The 13,818-nt window shown below is 40.1% G+C and overlaps 1 protein-coding gene across 1 annotated transcript in view; it reads right to left on the bottom strand.

Annotated features, from left to right (window-relative positions):
* LOC110966046 (ephrin type-B receptor 1-like) overlaps positions 1-13,818 on the bottom strand; it is a 119,094-nt gene that overhangs the window by 40,106 nt on the left and 65,170 nt on the right. The window contains exons 8-9 of the mRNA XM_051946972.1: positions 11,068-11,143; positions 9,564-9,688 (exon numbers count right to left, since the gene is read on the bottom strand). Of these exons, the coding sequence (XP_051802932.1) occupies positions 9,564-9,688; positions 11,068-11,143 (201 nt within the window). The remainder of the gene's footprint in view (positions 1-9,563; positions 9,689-11,067; positions 11,144-13,818) is intronic.

Below are 13,818 nucleotides of genomic sequence, written 5' to 3'. Positions count from 1 at the left end.
TGCTGACTAAATTGTCCCCAAGAAAACACATAATAGTAAGTCTTGTAGAGATCCGGGGTCATTGCTTCTACAAATCGTATTTTTCAGAGTTCATCTCCATTTTAGTGTTATGGCAAAAGAGAAAAGGCAAAATGGAGTATTTCAAAACCTTACTACATAAAGCAAAAAATATCCGCATTCCGAGACATCAGCAGACTTAAGTAATAAAACTGCTTAGTTTTTCAGCAATTTGCTTCGATTGACCTTTTACAGCTCAGGCACTGTTTTACAATAAACCCTTTTGTTAACCCACTGTCATTTTCACTTCCATTTTACCCAATATTTCTTTCCACCACCTTAAACGTCCCTCTTTGCCTTTCCCCTCTCATATTCCTCCTCTCATCTATCTTCCAGTCATTCTTTTCGCTGACCACCAGCCTCGTCATAATTCTCCTGCCTCTCTGACCCACTCATTCCCTGCGAATATAATACAGTAATAATGCAGTTAATCAGCTATTACCCACATAGACAGGTGAGCATTTTGTCATCTCGCCTTCCATTCATCTTCCTGAGGTGAATTGTGTATCAGACCTCTTATAAACCCGAGGCTACCACCTTTTACCTCTATTTGTGGCCTCCTTCTGCGCTTCCTCTCTTCCGCCACTTTCCTTCCGATAAAAAAAGGTTTTACTGCAGTTAAGTGGAAACAGTCCACAGAAGAACCACAGATATGGTGTGATGATGGCACGTGGGGGTGGGGGGGTGAACCCTGCTGTGAGGATGAAGGGTACAGGAGGTCGACGGCAGAGCAAACAGGAGAGGAAGAGAGAAGATGGCAGTGATAAGGAAGACGGTGTAAAGGGGAAAAGAGTGGGAAAAAAAATTGAGGGGAGATGGGAGAAACAGAGCGAGGGTTCTCAGGAGATAACACGGACATGAATAAAAGGGGCCAAAGATGATTATGAAAAACTGACAGCATAAAAACTCAAATACTCATTTCCCCTTCATTATTTTAACTCCTTTCACTGGTCTATTTATTATTACTATTATGTTCTGTGATTTCTTACATTCCATTTCGCCTACTCTCCTCGTCCTTCTGTTACCTTGATGTATTGTAATGCTGCGCCATAATTTCTTTGACTGTGTTCGGGTTTGACATACAGAACTACGACCAAAGACCGACTCCACTAATCCCACTCGAACAATTAGGATGTGACACATAGACAGCTATAGAATTTGCAGTGCTGAAAGCCTGGAGAGAGTACGTTATATTTGGAAGTGGCCTCAGCAGTGGCATTGTGTGAGGGGTGGGGCTTGGATTTGGAGGTGTCAGTGTGTATATGTGTGTGTGTGTTGAGGGGGGTGGTGATGGCGGCTCTATGCTTGCCAGAGTGAAGAGGTTAGGGGCCAGCCCATCTGGGAAGGCCTGCTAGCCAGAGATAAGTAGTGGGGAAAAATCCTGCCTTCCTGTGCCATATCAAATTTACTACATTAAAACCTCATTATCTATAGAGTGAAGGAGGAGGAAGGGTGGTTGAGGGAGGAATGGACGTGTAGATTGAGGGAAGGAAGGTGGAGAAATTACAAAATTGCAAGAAAAAGGAGGTACAGTACAGCTGTCTGGTTCGAAAAACCTGTCCTCTCTCTCTGCAGGCTTATCAAACTGCTCCCTGAGGACAACTTCACTTGAAGCTAAGCGCTAAAACTAGTCTTTATGTGGTCGACTGCTGTACGGTGCGAAATACTGAATCTTAATTGGCTCCCGTGTTAAATAATATAAGAAAATAGCAGCAGGAAATAAGGCTGACTTACAGTAAAGTCGCTGCCATGATTTTGACTAAGTAAGGGTTTTATCTGTGGCTGTCAGACTGCAGCTCCACTACATCTCTTAGTGAGTGCACTACTTCTCACTCTGTCCTTGACTCACTCTAATTGCTCTCCGAGAGGCAGAATCTCAACTTTCTCTTTCTTTGCCCGCTTTTCACCATCTTTCCCTGGAACTTCGCTGTTACTAAAACTGTGAGAAGTAGGCGTGCTGAGAGCACTGCACACGGGGGAAGGGTTGCTGTGCCTTTTTTTTTTCTCCCTGATACCTTTTCGTGTAAAAGTTTCAGGCACTAAAAGTAAAGTGAGGATGCTTTCAAAATTTTGTTGTGAATGGGTTTTATTTATTAGCGTATTGCACAGGAAGTGAAGTGAACTGGAAAAGCTATATTTTTAGTGCACCACTTCTCCTAGGTGCACAGTTTTTCAAAGCACTTGGCAGGCATGTTGTCTCAGCATATTGGAGAACTTGCCACAGTGTTCCTGTGGATTTTAAGCTGTCTCAGTGTCTTGTGCCTCTTCATGTGATCTCAGACTGACTCCATGATGTCGAGATCAGGGCTCTGTGGGGACCAAACCATCTGTTGCAGGACTGCATGTTCTTCTTGTGGCTGAAGATAGTTTTTTTTTCCTGACTCTAGCACCATGTTTGGGGCTACTGGAATGCTGCAGAATGCCTCCCTGATGGTTTTGCATGATGGATATACGGATCTAAAGATCAGACGTGTGTCAAACCTCTGCCCAGATCTGTATGTTGCAATAAGTTTGCCAGTGTTGTCATGATGTGTTTTCCCTTAAAATTAATTTTCTTAGTTTTTCACACAATAAGAAAACACTTCGAGCAACCAATTGTTTTTTGGCAAGTTAATGGTCATGTGACTGTGGCATGACCCACTGATTTGTAGATTCCATCTTGGTCTTCTTTAACCAGGGATAACAAGTGAGGGTGAATCTGGTCTAGAACTTGGGACACTACAATTTATAATGCAATAGCAACCTCTTAGTCACAAGGTAACCCCACCTTTCAACATATTTATTGTTTATTTTTCTCTACATGAAACCATTTACTAGATAAAAATCATGCAGCACTGTAGGAGACTTAGAAAATAGTTGACAGTCTCACTAAGAAAATCAAGGCAGAAGTAGAATAATTTCTTTAAAAGACTTCAACACAATCAGGCTTCTTTCTGCAACTTAAAGAGTCTCCCTATGCTGGCTGTTAGAAATAATACAGGTTTAGGATACTTCTAGCAAAAGAAGCTATGTCTACCTTCTATACAAATAGTCTATGGTCAAGGTTCAAAGAAATCGGTGGTGACAGTTGGTAAGACTGATTTCCAGTAAGTAGTAGAAGCAACACCACAAAATGTCTGTCTTTGCCACTAAGACGACATTCATTATTTGCAGGAATATAAAATGCAATTTGTCAGAAAACCTTTACTTCTCAAACGCAGTTATCTCTGGAAGATCTCTTTAAATTACATTTTGGGATAGAAAGTCAGTAATGAGGAGAGCTACATTACAGACAACAGACACTAGATCAGCATGAACGGATCATTTAGAAGCATTTCAACATCAGAGTAAGACATAAAAGAATCTGGTTTAAATACATCTTTGCATAAAATTTGGTGTAATTACAAGCCTAGTCTCATTAAAAGTATACTTCTGAAAGATACCAAGGTCATTCTGTGTGCATACTGTGCATATCGGCATACATAAATTATTGCTTAATTCCATTAAAAGTTGAATGCAATTTATCAAAAGCATCAACACGTGGTTGGAATGTAAACTCGGAAGCAATAATTTCTCATTACTAATTATGTAATGATGAATGGCTGTGCTAGTGCCATACTGGAACTTTAAAAACTGCAATCGTAACCCCAACTATAAAACTGAGACACACAAACACAGTCTCTTTTCTTTATGTGTAGCACAGTAAAATTACAGCCATATACTATGTTGTGCTAGAAAATTGGAATCTCTGAGTGAGTCCTCTAGAGCAATGGACTTTAGGACTGCGACTGAGTGTTTTCATCAAAGAGAATAGATAAGAAAGAAACAGTTGACGAGAGTCTTGGACATTTAAAGTTTGTAGTTCTGTTTGTAGTTGAGAGTTCCAGTGAGTTATGAAAGCACCAACTCACTGACAGCATGTATTAAAAAGAAAAAAATGAGTGCAGGGACCAGAAGTGGTATCCCCCCAAAAATGCCAAAAACTATTTTCTTCAGGCTTGTAAAATAGAAAGGAGGATGGCTTGAATAAAATGAGGGCTGTGGATGAGAGGGCATGGGCTCGTTGTGGTGTATCTAACGTAAACCCTTGTAGATGCTTTGCTCTTTGTTTTTAATCTGCCTGCAGTGAAAGTCTCTGTTTTTGCAGCTGGTGGCTCAGCTTCAGAAAATATGAGGACATTTTTATATTTACCTATGGGTGACATATATGCTGGTAATTTAACTTTTAGTCTCAAGATTCATTGCTTCCCATTGACTGAATTACAAAGACAAGACATGCAGTCACAGTTTCCTTTCTTTCCACAATTTTCTTTCCTACAGCAGCAGCCTTTGATGGGAAAGAAATCAGGTTGTGCACGTTTTACCCCTGAATCAGAGGCTCACATTGGTGCCTCAGGTTAGACATTCTCTATTCAGGATAGTTTGATCATTGAACTCTGCCATTAGTTCTTTTGTTGCAGAGACACCTGGTTCATACAGATTAGGACCTTGTCCACTATAGGACAGCTGGAAGCTTGATTGCTTCTGTCAGACTGCCTCACAGAGCAGAATGGTAGCAGCTTTGAACAGCACCCAGTAGGGTATAAACTGGCACCTTAGTCCTCTCATCTTTAAGTGATTCAGTTACAAAGGTAGAATTATTCTCCAATGCTGAACATAAAAATAGGAGCAGTATTTTTACCAACAGCAACACTTTAATCTCTCTTGCGAAAAAATGAAAACAAGCGGAATAGCACATTTACTTCAAGACTCCTACTGCTTCAGACCTGGGAAAGAGCTTCAGTAGGTCAGAGCCATCACAGGATTTGCCCACTTTAGGTGGCTGCACATAACAGAAATAGGATGACAAAGCTCGAAATACCTCTGGTGAGAATGTGACAGCTTACATTAGGTGTCACCAAGCCCCAACAACTCATCCAATGCAGTGCCCGTCACTGCAAGTGGTCAAACTGCATGACACTGGCTACCCAACTGAAATCCATGGGTCAATTCCAGACCACTAAACGCTCACTGTAAGTTTCTCTCGCGGTCTTGCTACAAGAAAGGGCACCAATTTCCCTGTTCAGACGTTGCAGGTATTATTCACCTGTGGATTCAGGTTCACAGAGACAAACAAACCCCTTCACTATGACAACACAGAATTTTGTGAAAGTGGCAGTAATTTCTAATTGCAAGATTGGCAGTTCAATCTCTGGCACCTCTGCATGTCTATGTGTCCTTGGGTACAAAGTTGCTCCTGATGGCAGGCAAAAACCTGTCACCACCTGTTTGTGAATGGGAAACTACCAAGGTCGAAAAATGTCATGTCCGTGCAGACCACTTACTGGAACAATTACCCATTGATCTATGTTCCAAACGTCCACGACAGTTCCAAGGCTTAGCTGACAACAACAATAAAATCAAAGCCAAAAATTTATTTTCTTTATAGCGTGGCTGCACTAATCTTTAGAGACCTGAGAAGCAGCGCAGACATGTGGAAGGAGAGAAGAGGGAGTAGAGTTGAGCTGCTTCTTACGTTGAAAAAAGCAAGTTGAGGTGGTATGTGATAACAATGCCATCTGTGTGCCAGCCAATGGGGAATTTCTGGGCATTCATGGTAGGTAGGAGAACCTGGGGTAGACTCAAACATGCCGGAGGGATTATAAATCAAATGCGGTTTGCAAATGGCTTGTTTTCCCCGAGGACAGGCTGGAAGGCGTTGCTAGTGAGACAGACATCTTGATTAACTTAGCCTGATGTTCCTCTATTTTAATGTTTGTTGATTTTATATGTAAAGTCTTTGAAAAGCGCCATTATTAACCTGCCCTTGGACAAGTGGTGGAAAAGAATGACAAGCACTTGCACAGGGAGGTGAGGACTGAGACAACTTCCTTTCATTCTCAACTCAATGGCTTAAGAGTGGGAAGGATACAGGATATTAGCAAACAGTGTGGTTGAAGGACCTAATGACACTTCTCCCTGAATTTTCTGTCCATCTGTTCCCTTTTCTGTCCATTAGTACATCTGACTCGTGGTGGGTTAGAAGACAGAAACAAAGACACAAAACTTTGAGAAATTTTGAATATCTATTGTTTTCCCTCAACTTCAACTGTCAAGGAAAGAAACTACCAACATCTAGACATTGTGCTTTCTGTGGAGCAGCCTGTCTCTGGGAGGAAAGAGTCTGACATTCACTGATAAAGATAACTAATATCACTGGCCTGTGCTGACTTCAGGGATGTGCTGAGGTCCACAGACAGACTCGACCCTTCCATCAACACTGAGGAGATGAATCTAGGAGACAATCTCACTCAGCAAACAACAGTGTGATGTTAGTGGCTGCAGTCCACAAACACTATGACATTCCTCCCCATGGGCTTTGGAATACGTGCAAATTTCATGACAGCCTATAGAAGAAAAGGGCATCACAGCAGTCAAAACGGGAGTGAAAATGAAGAAGTGATAAAGTGCTTATATGTTTATATTATTATTCAGCAGCTAAAGAATATGGAATTTCATCTCCTGCAGTGCGACATCAAAATATTCAAAGATTGAGCTGAGATGGGACCATATTTTAAGTGTTTAGTCAAACATAAATTAGTTTAAATTGTATATTATGCGTTGACTTAACTGGATTTTCACTTGCAGTTTACATTGCAGTTTATGTGGTAGCTTCAACTACTTTGTCAGGTGTTCATGGAAACAAACGCTACTTTTTATGATTCAATAAGTCAGTGAATCTATCTTTTAAAAATAAATACTTCACATTTTCTATACATCATGGTGGCCATCAATAGCACAACCAACCTCATATGTAGTCTTATACTTTAACAAAAGCTCACTGTGAATGAATGGACGCTCATTTTTGCTGCACAAATACCATCAACAATTCATGTGTGCTGGAATAAAGAGAGGCTCTCCATCACTGATCCTGTCAGTAAGACAACAGGCCCCATGAAATATGCATTGTAGCTCTCAGATCAATCCTGACTTATTAGAAAATAACATTGTATGAAAGATGATACATGAACAGACATCTACCACAAGTGTGATAAAAAAAAATAGTTGGGAAGGAATTATAAATGTAATAAATAGCCTGACAGCATATTTATAGTGCTGTCCTTAATTAACTATCATGTCATGTCGATCAGTAGTGGTCATGTTAAGCGACAGAAAATAATTAGCAATTATCCATCCATCAATTCTCTATAGACCACTTTATCCTCACTAGGGTCGCAGGGGGTGCTGGAGCCTATCCCAGCTGACTTGGGCGAAGGCAGGGGACACCCAGGACAGGTCGCCAGTCTGTCTCAGGGCTACATATACAGACAAACAATCACACTCACATTCACACCTACGGGCAATTTAGAATAATCAATTAACCTCAGCATATTTTTGGACTGTGGGAGGAAGCCGGAGTACCCGGAGAAAACCCACGCATGCACAGGGAGAACATGCAAACTCCATGCAGAAAGATCCCAGGCCCACCCCGGGATTTGAACCAGGAATCTTCTTGCTGCAAGGCGAAAGTGCTAACCACTAGGCCACTATGCAGCCCTAATTAGCAATTATGATTAGAATATTATAAAAACTGCAGAATACACTACTGAGTGATGATCATTATTTCTGAATGATACTGTGCAGAATGGACGCATTAAAAACACTTCTGTCATCATGTCTGTCACTCTTTTGTGTATGCTGGGAATATGAGTACAATCGTGGATTTCAGTCATTATTTTTGTTATTTCTTTGTTATATTCATTGAAAACACATATTTGACAGATGCTTCTTCTGTAGCCCATCTGAAAGTCTAAAAACTCCAGCCCACACTGCGCTGTCGGGTATTAAACGCTAACTTAGAACTACTTGTGGATGGCATTATTATTATGTCCATATATATATATTTTTTTAAGCCACAGTTATTATATGGATAAAACAGCCTGTATGTATATATTACACTTTGAAGAGTGGTTCTTTGTCCTTATAGGGCTAATGTTTTGTTTCCTCTGAACATCAGCCCTTTTCCCTGTTATTACTGTTATGTCTTTTTAAAATCTTTTATTACCATGATATTTATTAATTTTTTACAAAGGAATAGTTTTACACTGTGGCAAAAATGCACAAGTTTATATTTTGTTTTGTTATCAAACAACAGGCATTAATGGTCAGTTGAGCTGAGTACAAAGACTGGAAACGGGGAAAAAGTGGCTTTTCCCACACTATGTAGGATCCTGGTGCCCCCAAAACAACTATGGCCTGTTGGGAGAGCACCTCCTGTCCTCGATTGGATTGGGATCTATTGAGTTTGGAGGCCAATGATCCCGGTCGCCATTTGGGATTTTTTTGGAGCCAGTCACGTAAAAAGTGTCATCAAACAGGCTGAACCGGAGAGCAACTCGGGGCAGGACCAGTCTATGGGACTGTCAACCAAGTATAGCCACGCCCCCTGGCTCCGCCAAACTTGAACGATTTATTTAAAATTCAGTATTTATTTATTTTAAGATCGGCCACCTGATCTCTCATTTTGACCATGAAAACTAATGGGAAAAAAATCCTGAGCTGTAGAAAATCAGTCTATCACATTTTATTTTTTCCAAAAATGAATTGGGGTCTATGGAGCAAAAGCTTTTTGGAGCCAACCCTAGCGGACGGCGTGATATTGCAAGTTTTTGACACTTCCGGGTGGGCTTCAATTTTGGAGCCAGATGCTACGTCCATCTTTATATACAGTCTATGCAAGGGACACAGGCTGCTGCCATAAGGGTGTGTGCTTGTACTCAGTGATTAGGTGGGCGGTGCATGTCAAAGCAGCATCCATATAAACACTAGGACCCAAGGCTTCCAAGCAAAACACTGCACTCTAGCAAAATGATCAATATTGCCCTCACCTGTCAGTGGTTTTAATGTTGTGTCTGATCATTGTATATAGTTGAAGGCAAGAGTTGATGCACTATTACAGCATCATGTATGCCTGATAATCAAATCCAAGGCTATTTGCAGAAGCACTGCCACATATTTAGCATATGCAAATGACAATTACACTTTTAACGGGTGGTGCTCTTTATTTGAACGCCAGTATAAATGCCTTCTCATCCACAGACCTGAATAAAATCCTAAAGACAGAAACTTGAACCCCACATCAACACAGTAAACCAAGGAGACGAATCCAGGAAACAATCTCACTCAGCAAACAACAGAGAAATATTAGAGGCTACACGGCACAAACACTAACACTTTTCCCCCACGGACTTGGAAATATGTGCAAATATCAAGAGCGTATAGAAAAATGGTGCAACACATGCCTCTGAGAAAATAAACATACCTGCAATCAGCGAGACAGCTTTTCATTTTTTTATGGGAGGAGCTACTTGAAGAAGTGAGACTCTTGCAGGTCTTCAGTAAGAGTTGTGATAATGGATGACTTTGATGCAGTTGATATTGATTTGCCCGTTTTATCGACTCTTTAACAGATTACTGGCTGTGACAATAACAGTAAAAAGCACAGAAACACACACAAACCTTCACAGACATTTATCAGCCCACTCTACCTTGTCATAGTATCGTATCTCATAGTCGAGGATAATTCCGTTGGGCTGTTCGGGCGGTGGCCATGACAACGAGAAACTACGGCTCGTTGAGCTCACTTGGTGCATTATGGGAACTACTGAGGGAGCTGTTAAAAACACACAAAAACACATAATCAATTAGGCAGTTAAAGGATTCGCTAGCATGCTTAAACATCATAAATATGGAAATATAATGTATAACGTCATGACATATTGCCAAAGATTATTTGCACACAAAGGAGAAAAATGCTTCCTCTTCCAGCCTCATGAAAACAAATGACTGCACTTGTCACTGATGGGGAAACAAGAGTTATGTCTGCAATGCATTTTTACCCATAATTTTAAGAAGCAGAAGCTGGTGGCTGTAATGTATTTCATGGTTTTGCTTCTGGGATCATTTTATGAGATGGTTTTCATCACATTTGTACTTTGATAGTAGCGTAAAGTGGAGTCGGGAAGGAGTCAAGACAATAAGACTGATACTAGATCACAGTGGGATGTATTACAGTGTTTGAAATTTAATTAAGATGGGTGTTTTAAAGAAAAAAACCTGAAAATCTAATTGAATTTGTCTCCATGGTTTTCATGGGGCTCCAGTCTGAAACTATATCCTAAATAGATAGGACGCATCTTATACAGCTGAGTCATCGGGACATCACGGTGCTGCCATAAAGCTCAGTAAACGCCATGATGCCTCACGAGCCAAATACTTCTTCTGTAGCCATAATTTGACAGCATGAGCGAGCTGTCACCTGAAACCCTCACAGTCTTTTTTAAATATTGCCACGATTGACATTTTACACGCTTCTCGCTATGTGGAGTGAGTTTCATATCCTAAGGTCCAATGAAATGCGCTCAAAACCTATTGCATAATTTAAAAATCCCCCCAGTGCAGTCAACCTGAAAATAAATCAGTTTTTGTTGAGTCCTAAAAGATTCGACGGATAAGAGGGGTTTGCTTCCGGGAGCAGTAACAAATGCGCTGAGAAGGCGGCAGGGTGACAATGGATCATGTTTCGATTAGAAATGAGCCAGCGTTGCTGTAGATGAAGTAAATGATGTGTTTTCCATAGCAAAGCGGCTTTTAAATCTAAATTTGGGTAGCGGTGGAAATATCACTTGTGTCTGTCTCCATAAAGTATTGATGGAGTAATAACTCAGTTACTTTATGGTCTCTAAGAATTACACTGTGGGAGAAGGAGGAAGGGCAGGGAGAGGGGATAAAGCTGAGAGAAAGAGAACTGACAGAGAAACAGAAGGAAGGAGGAAAACAGGATGAAAGCTGCAGTTGTGCAGGAAAGACAGAACGGGGGAGAGAGACGGCAAGAAGATGACAAGCTTATAACATGCTTTATGAATTAAAAGGCTGAAGCTCAATTTCCTTTATCTCCCCAGCCATCCTTCCCTCGCATTATCCACTGAGGCCCAGGGAAGGCACACATTCACAGATGCGCACACGCACACGGCCTTTGCACTCCCAACTCACCAGCCTGATTGGTTGTAATGTTGATGGACAGTTGCTGGGCGGGGTAGGGACTCTTGTTGGTGACTCCGTTGACTGCCTGTACAGAATGAACAGCAACAGTCAGTTATTCAAAATTACATTCACACTAGTACTTATTTTAATTCATCGCAATTCCTTATGTTAACTCCATTTCGTTGTGTTTGATGCTGCACGACATGATAAGAAACCGCATCTTGTGTTGACCAGCTGCCTAACTTACACACTTGGACTTTTTTTTTTTTTCGCATTCAAATAATATTCCATTTTGTTTTTAACATGACGTGAGAAACGGATTTTTGGGTGAGTTTGACCAATACTAATAATATCAGACTAGGCTTGATAGACTTGCTAAAATCTAGTTTGGGGCACAACACATCAGGTAAAGCTGCCCTGCTCTGCTTAGCATTCAGAAAAGATTACCTTCCTGTGGTTAGCCAGATACACCGATCAGCCACCACATTAAAACCAATGATGGGTGAAGTGAATAACATAATCTCATTACAATGCAATGTTCTGCTGGGAAACCTTAGATCTTGACATTCACAGATGTTACTTTAAGATGTACCACCCACTGGCCACCCTCAGTTGAACAACCAGTCAGAGCTGTTTTGGTAGCATTTACACGGTAGCTGCTTTAATGTTGGGGCTGACTGGTGTATGGTTACATTTTCTGCTTGAAAATGCAAATCAATTTCTTACACTTTTTTTATTTCAAATGAGTTATTTTGGGTTTGAAAGGGGTTACACAATCATCCCTCAAACTCTTTGTGTACACGGCATCTCCCTCACTGCAGCTCCATGAACATCACATCAACACGCAGTGAAATCCAAACTTAGACAGACCTGTCTTTCCCAGTTACAGATTCTAAGCTATGATTTGACACTTGTTGTGGTCTAGCAGTCAATCACTTATCAGAAAAGATGAGATGGCTCTGATTTCAGACAAAATTAGCAGGTCCAAAGTGACTTTTAAAGATCAGCTAATTAGCTCTCCCATATTGTTTATCATGCAGTCAGGGAATCGTTTTGACGGCTGAAACAATGTCTTCAGATATAGTAAATCATTATACAAAAGCTGAACACTGAATACGTCTTGTATCACATCTGTTGTGCTTTTAGATTGTTTTTTGCTAGTTTATTTGGTTTGTGTCTCATATTTACAAGAAAAAAAAACATTCTGCTAAGACTATAAAATGATCAATATTTGGTACTCAACTGAAAAATATGCATCTGTTCACTAATTTGATATAATAATGCTCATATCTGGGTCCACATCATTCTTTTTAGTACAATGGTCTAAAGTAGGCATCCATATGGTCGGCCATGTTTTTCCTTTTTTTATTTCTAAGATTTGACAGAGTGCTATCCCACTGAGCAGGACATATCCTTGTGCATATAGTTCAAGATGCATCAACATTGACTTGTTATTGTTTTTGTTTATTTGCGATTTTCTTCACACTGAAGAATACCTTGTGTTCCAAGAGTAAAGTGTCTCCATGTGGTTTGTGCTGATCTTCGTCAAAAAAGCCCAGTTTTTCACAAATACATTAAAAACTGTCGATAAGTTCAGTTCTTCAGGTGACATCTAACTGTGACTCCAGACTCAATTTCATTAGATTAGCTGTTGTATTTTCCACTTTTGCACATTTTAATTATGGGTCAAAATGAGATAATCCAATGATATCTCAATGAAAATTCATGTCTTTAAAGGTGGCTCTGTTCTGTAAGCACATAAAATAATCAATATTTTCATTATGTCATTGCTTCAGTCATTCATCATTATTGATCTGTTCACAACAGCGCTTGAAAATGTTTCCAATTCACATTGATGGATCCACAGTATTCATGTCAGTGTATATTTGGGAGAGGACTACACTAAAAAAGACCCTTAAAAAAAGTCATTTCTATTTAGTGGATTCACTGACCTCGAACATTAACCTTCACTGGATACACACAGAAATTAAATTATTCCTGAACAATTATAGTGCAAGTCCTTGGTTTAGGTCCTCAGTACCTATGGTACAAGAGGCAGATGGTAGAAGATTGAAGGTTCACCGTTGTACTGGCTGTATATACTTCAGGGTGACCTTGTGAGTTGAGGAATATAATTGGAGATTGTGCATAAAAGCCTGTGTGCAAGCATCTACGTAGCTTTAGCATCCTTGAGCATTATAGTGGATCTAGCAGCTATTTTGCATTTAAAACAAGAGCTGACAGCACCAAGGCTGTTTTTAAAGTGGGGAATGATTAGTTTATTGAATAGCATATTTGTATTTCATTTACTTTTTAATGAAAGTAGACAAACAAATGGTTAGTTCAAGTTCTAATAAATTTCAGAGTGACTTTTTGTCTAAACATTGCAGAAATTTTCCAATGAAAATCCAAAGTTTAAGCATTAGAGAGCCACTGTCTGAAGGCTTTAAAGGTGGTTTTGTAAAGTTTGACTTGATGTCTTGCTGGAGGATGGTAGCTACAATAGATCCAAAAGTCTCTTGGAGTCACTTTGCTAATAAATCAGTAGATTCTGGAGCCATGCAGGGATTACAGTGTAACCCGTAGTTGTGTAATAACGTATAGTTGTGAACAGAAATTTACATGCATCGTAAAGATTGTGTATATCATGGCAATTTTGAATTTCCAATAACTTCTATAACTCTGAATTTTCTGTGATGGAATTGTTGAAATCTGTGTGTCTTTGTCACAAAAATCAATCATGCATTTTGGTTCTTTCAT

This window comes from Acanthochromis polyacanthus, chromosome 4 (genome assembly GCF_021347895.1).
Source record: "Acanthochromis polyacanthus isolate Apoly-LR-REF ecotype Palm Island chromosome 4, KAUST_Apoly_ChrSc, whole genome shotgun sequence".
NCBI lineage: Eukaryota > Metazoa > Chordata > Actinopteri > Pomacentridae > Acanthochromis > Acanthochromis polyacanthus.
The sequence above is the reverse complement of the archived record's forward strand: the minus strand, read 5'-3'. Positions and strand labels throughout refer to the sequence as shown.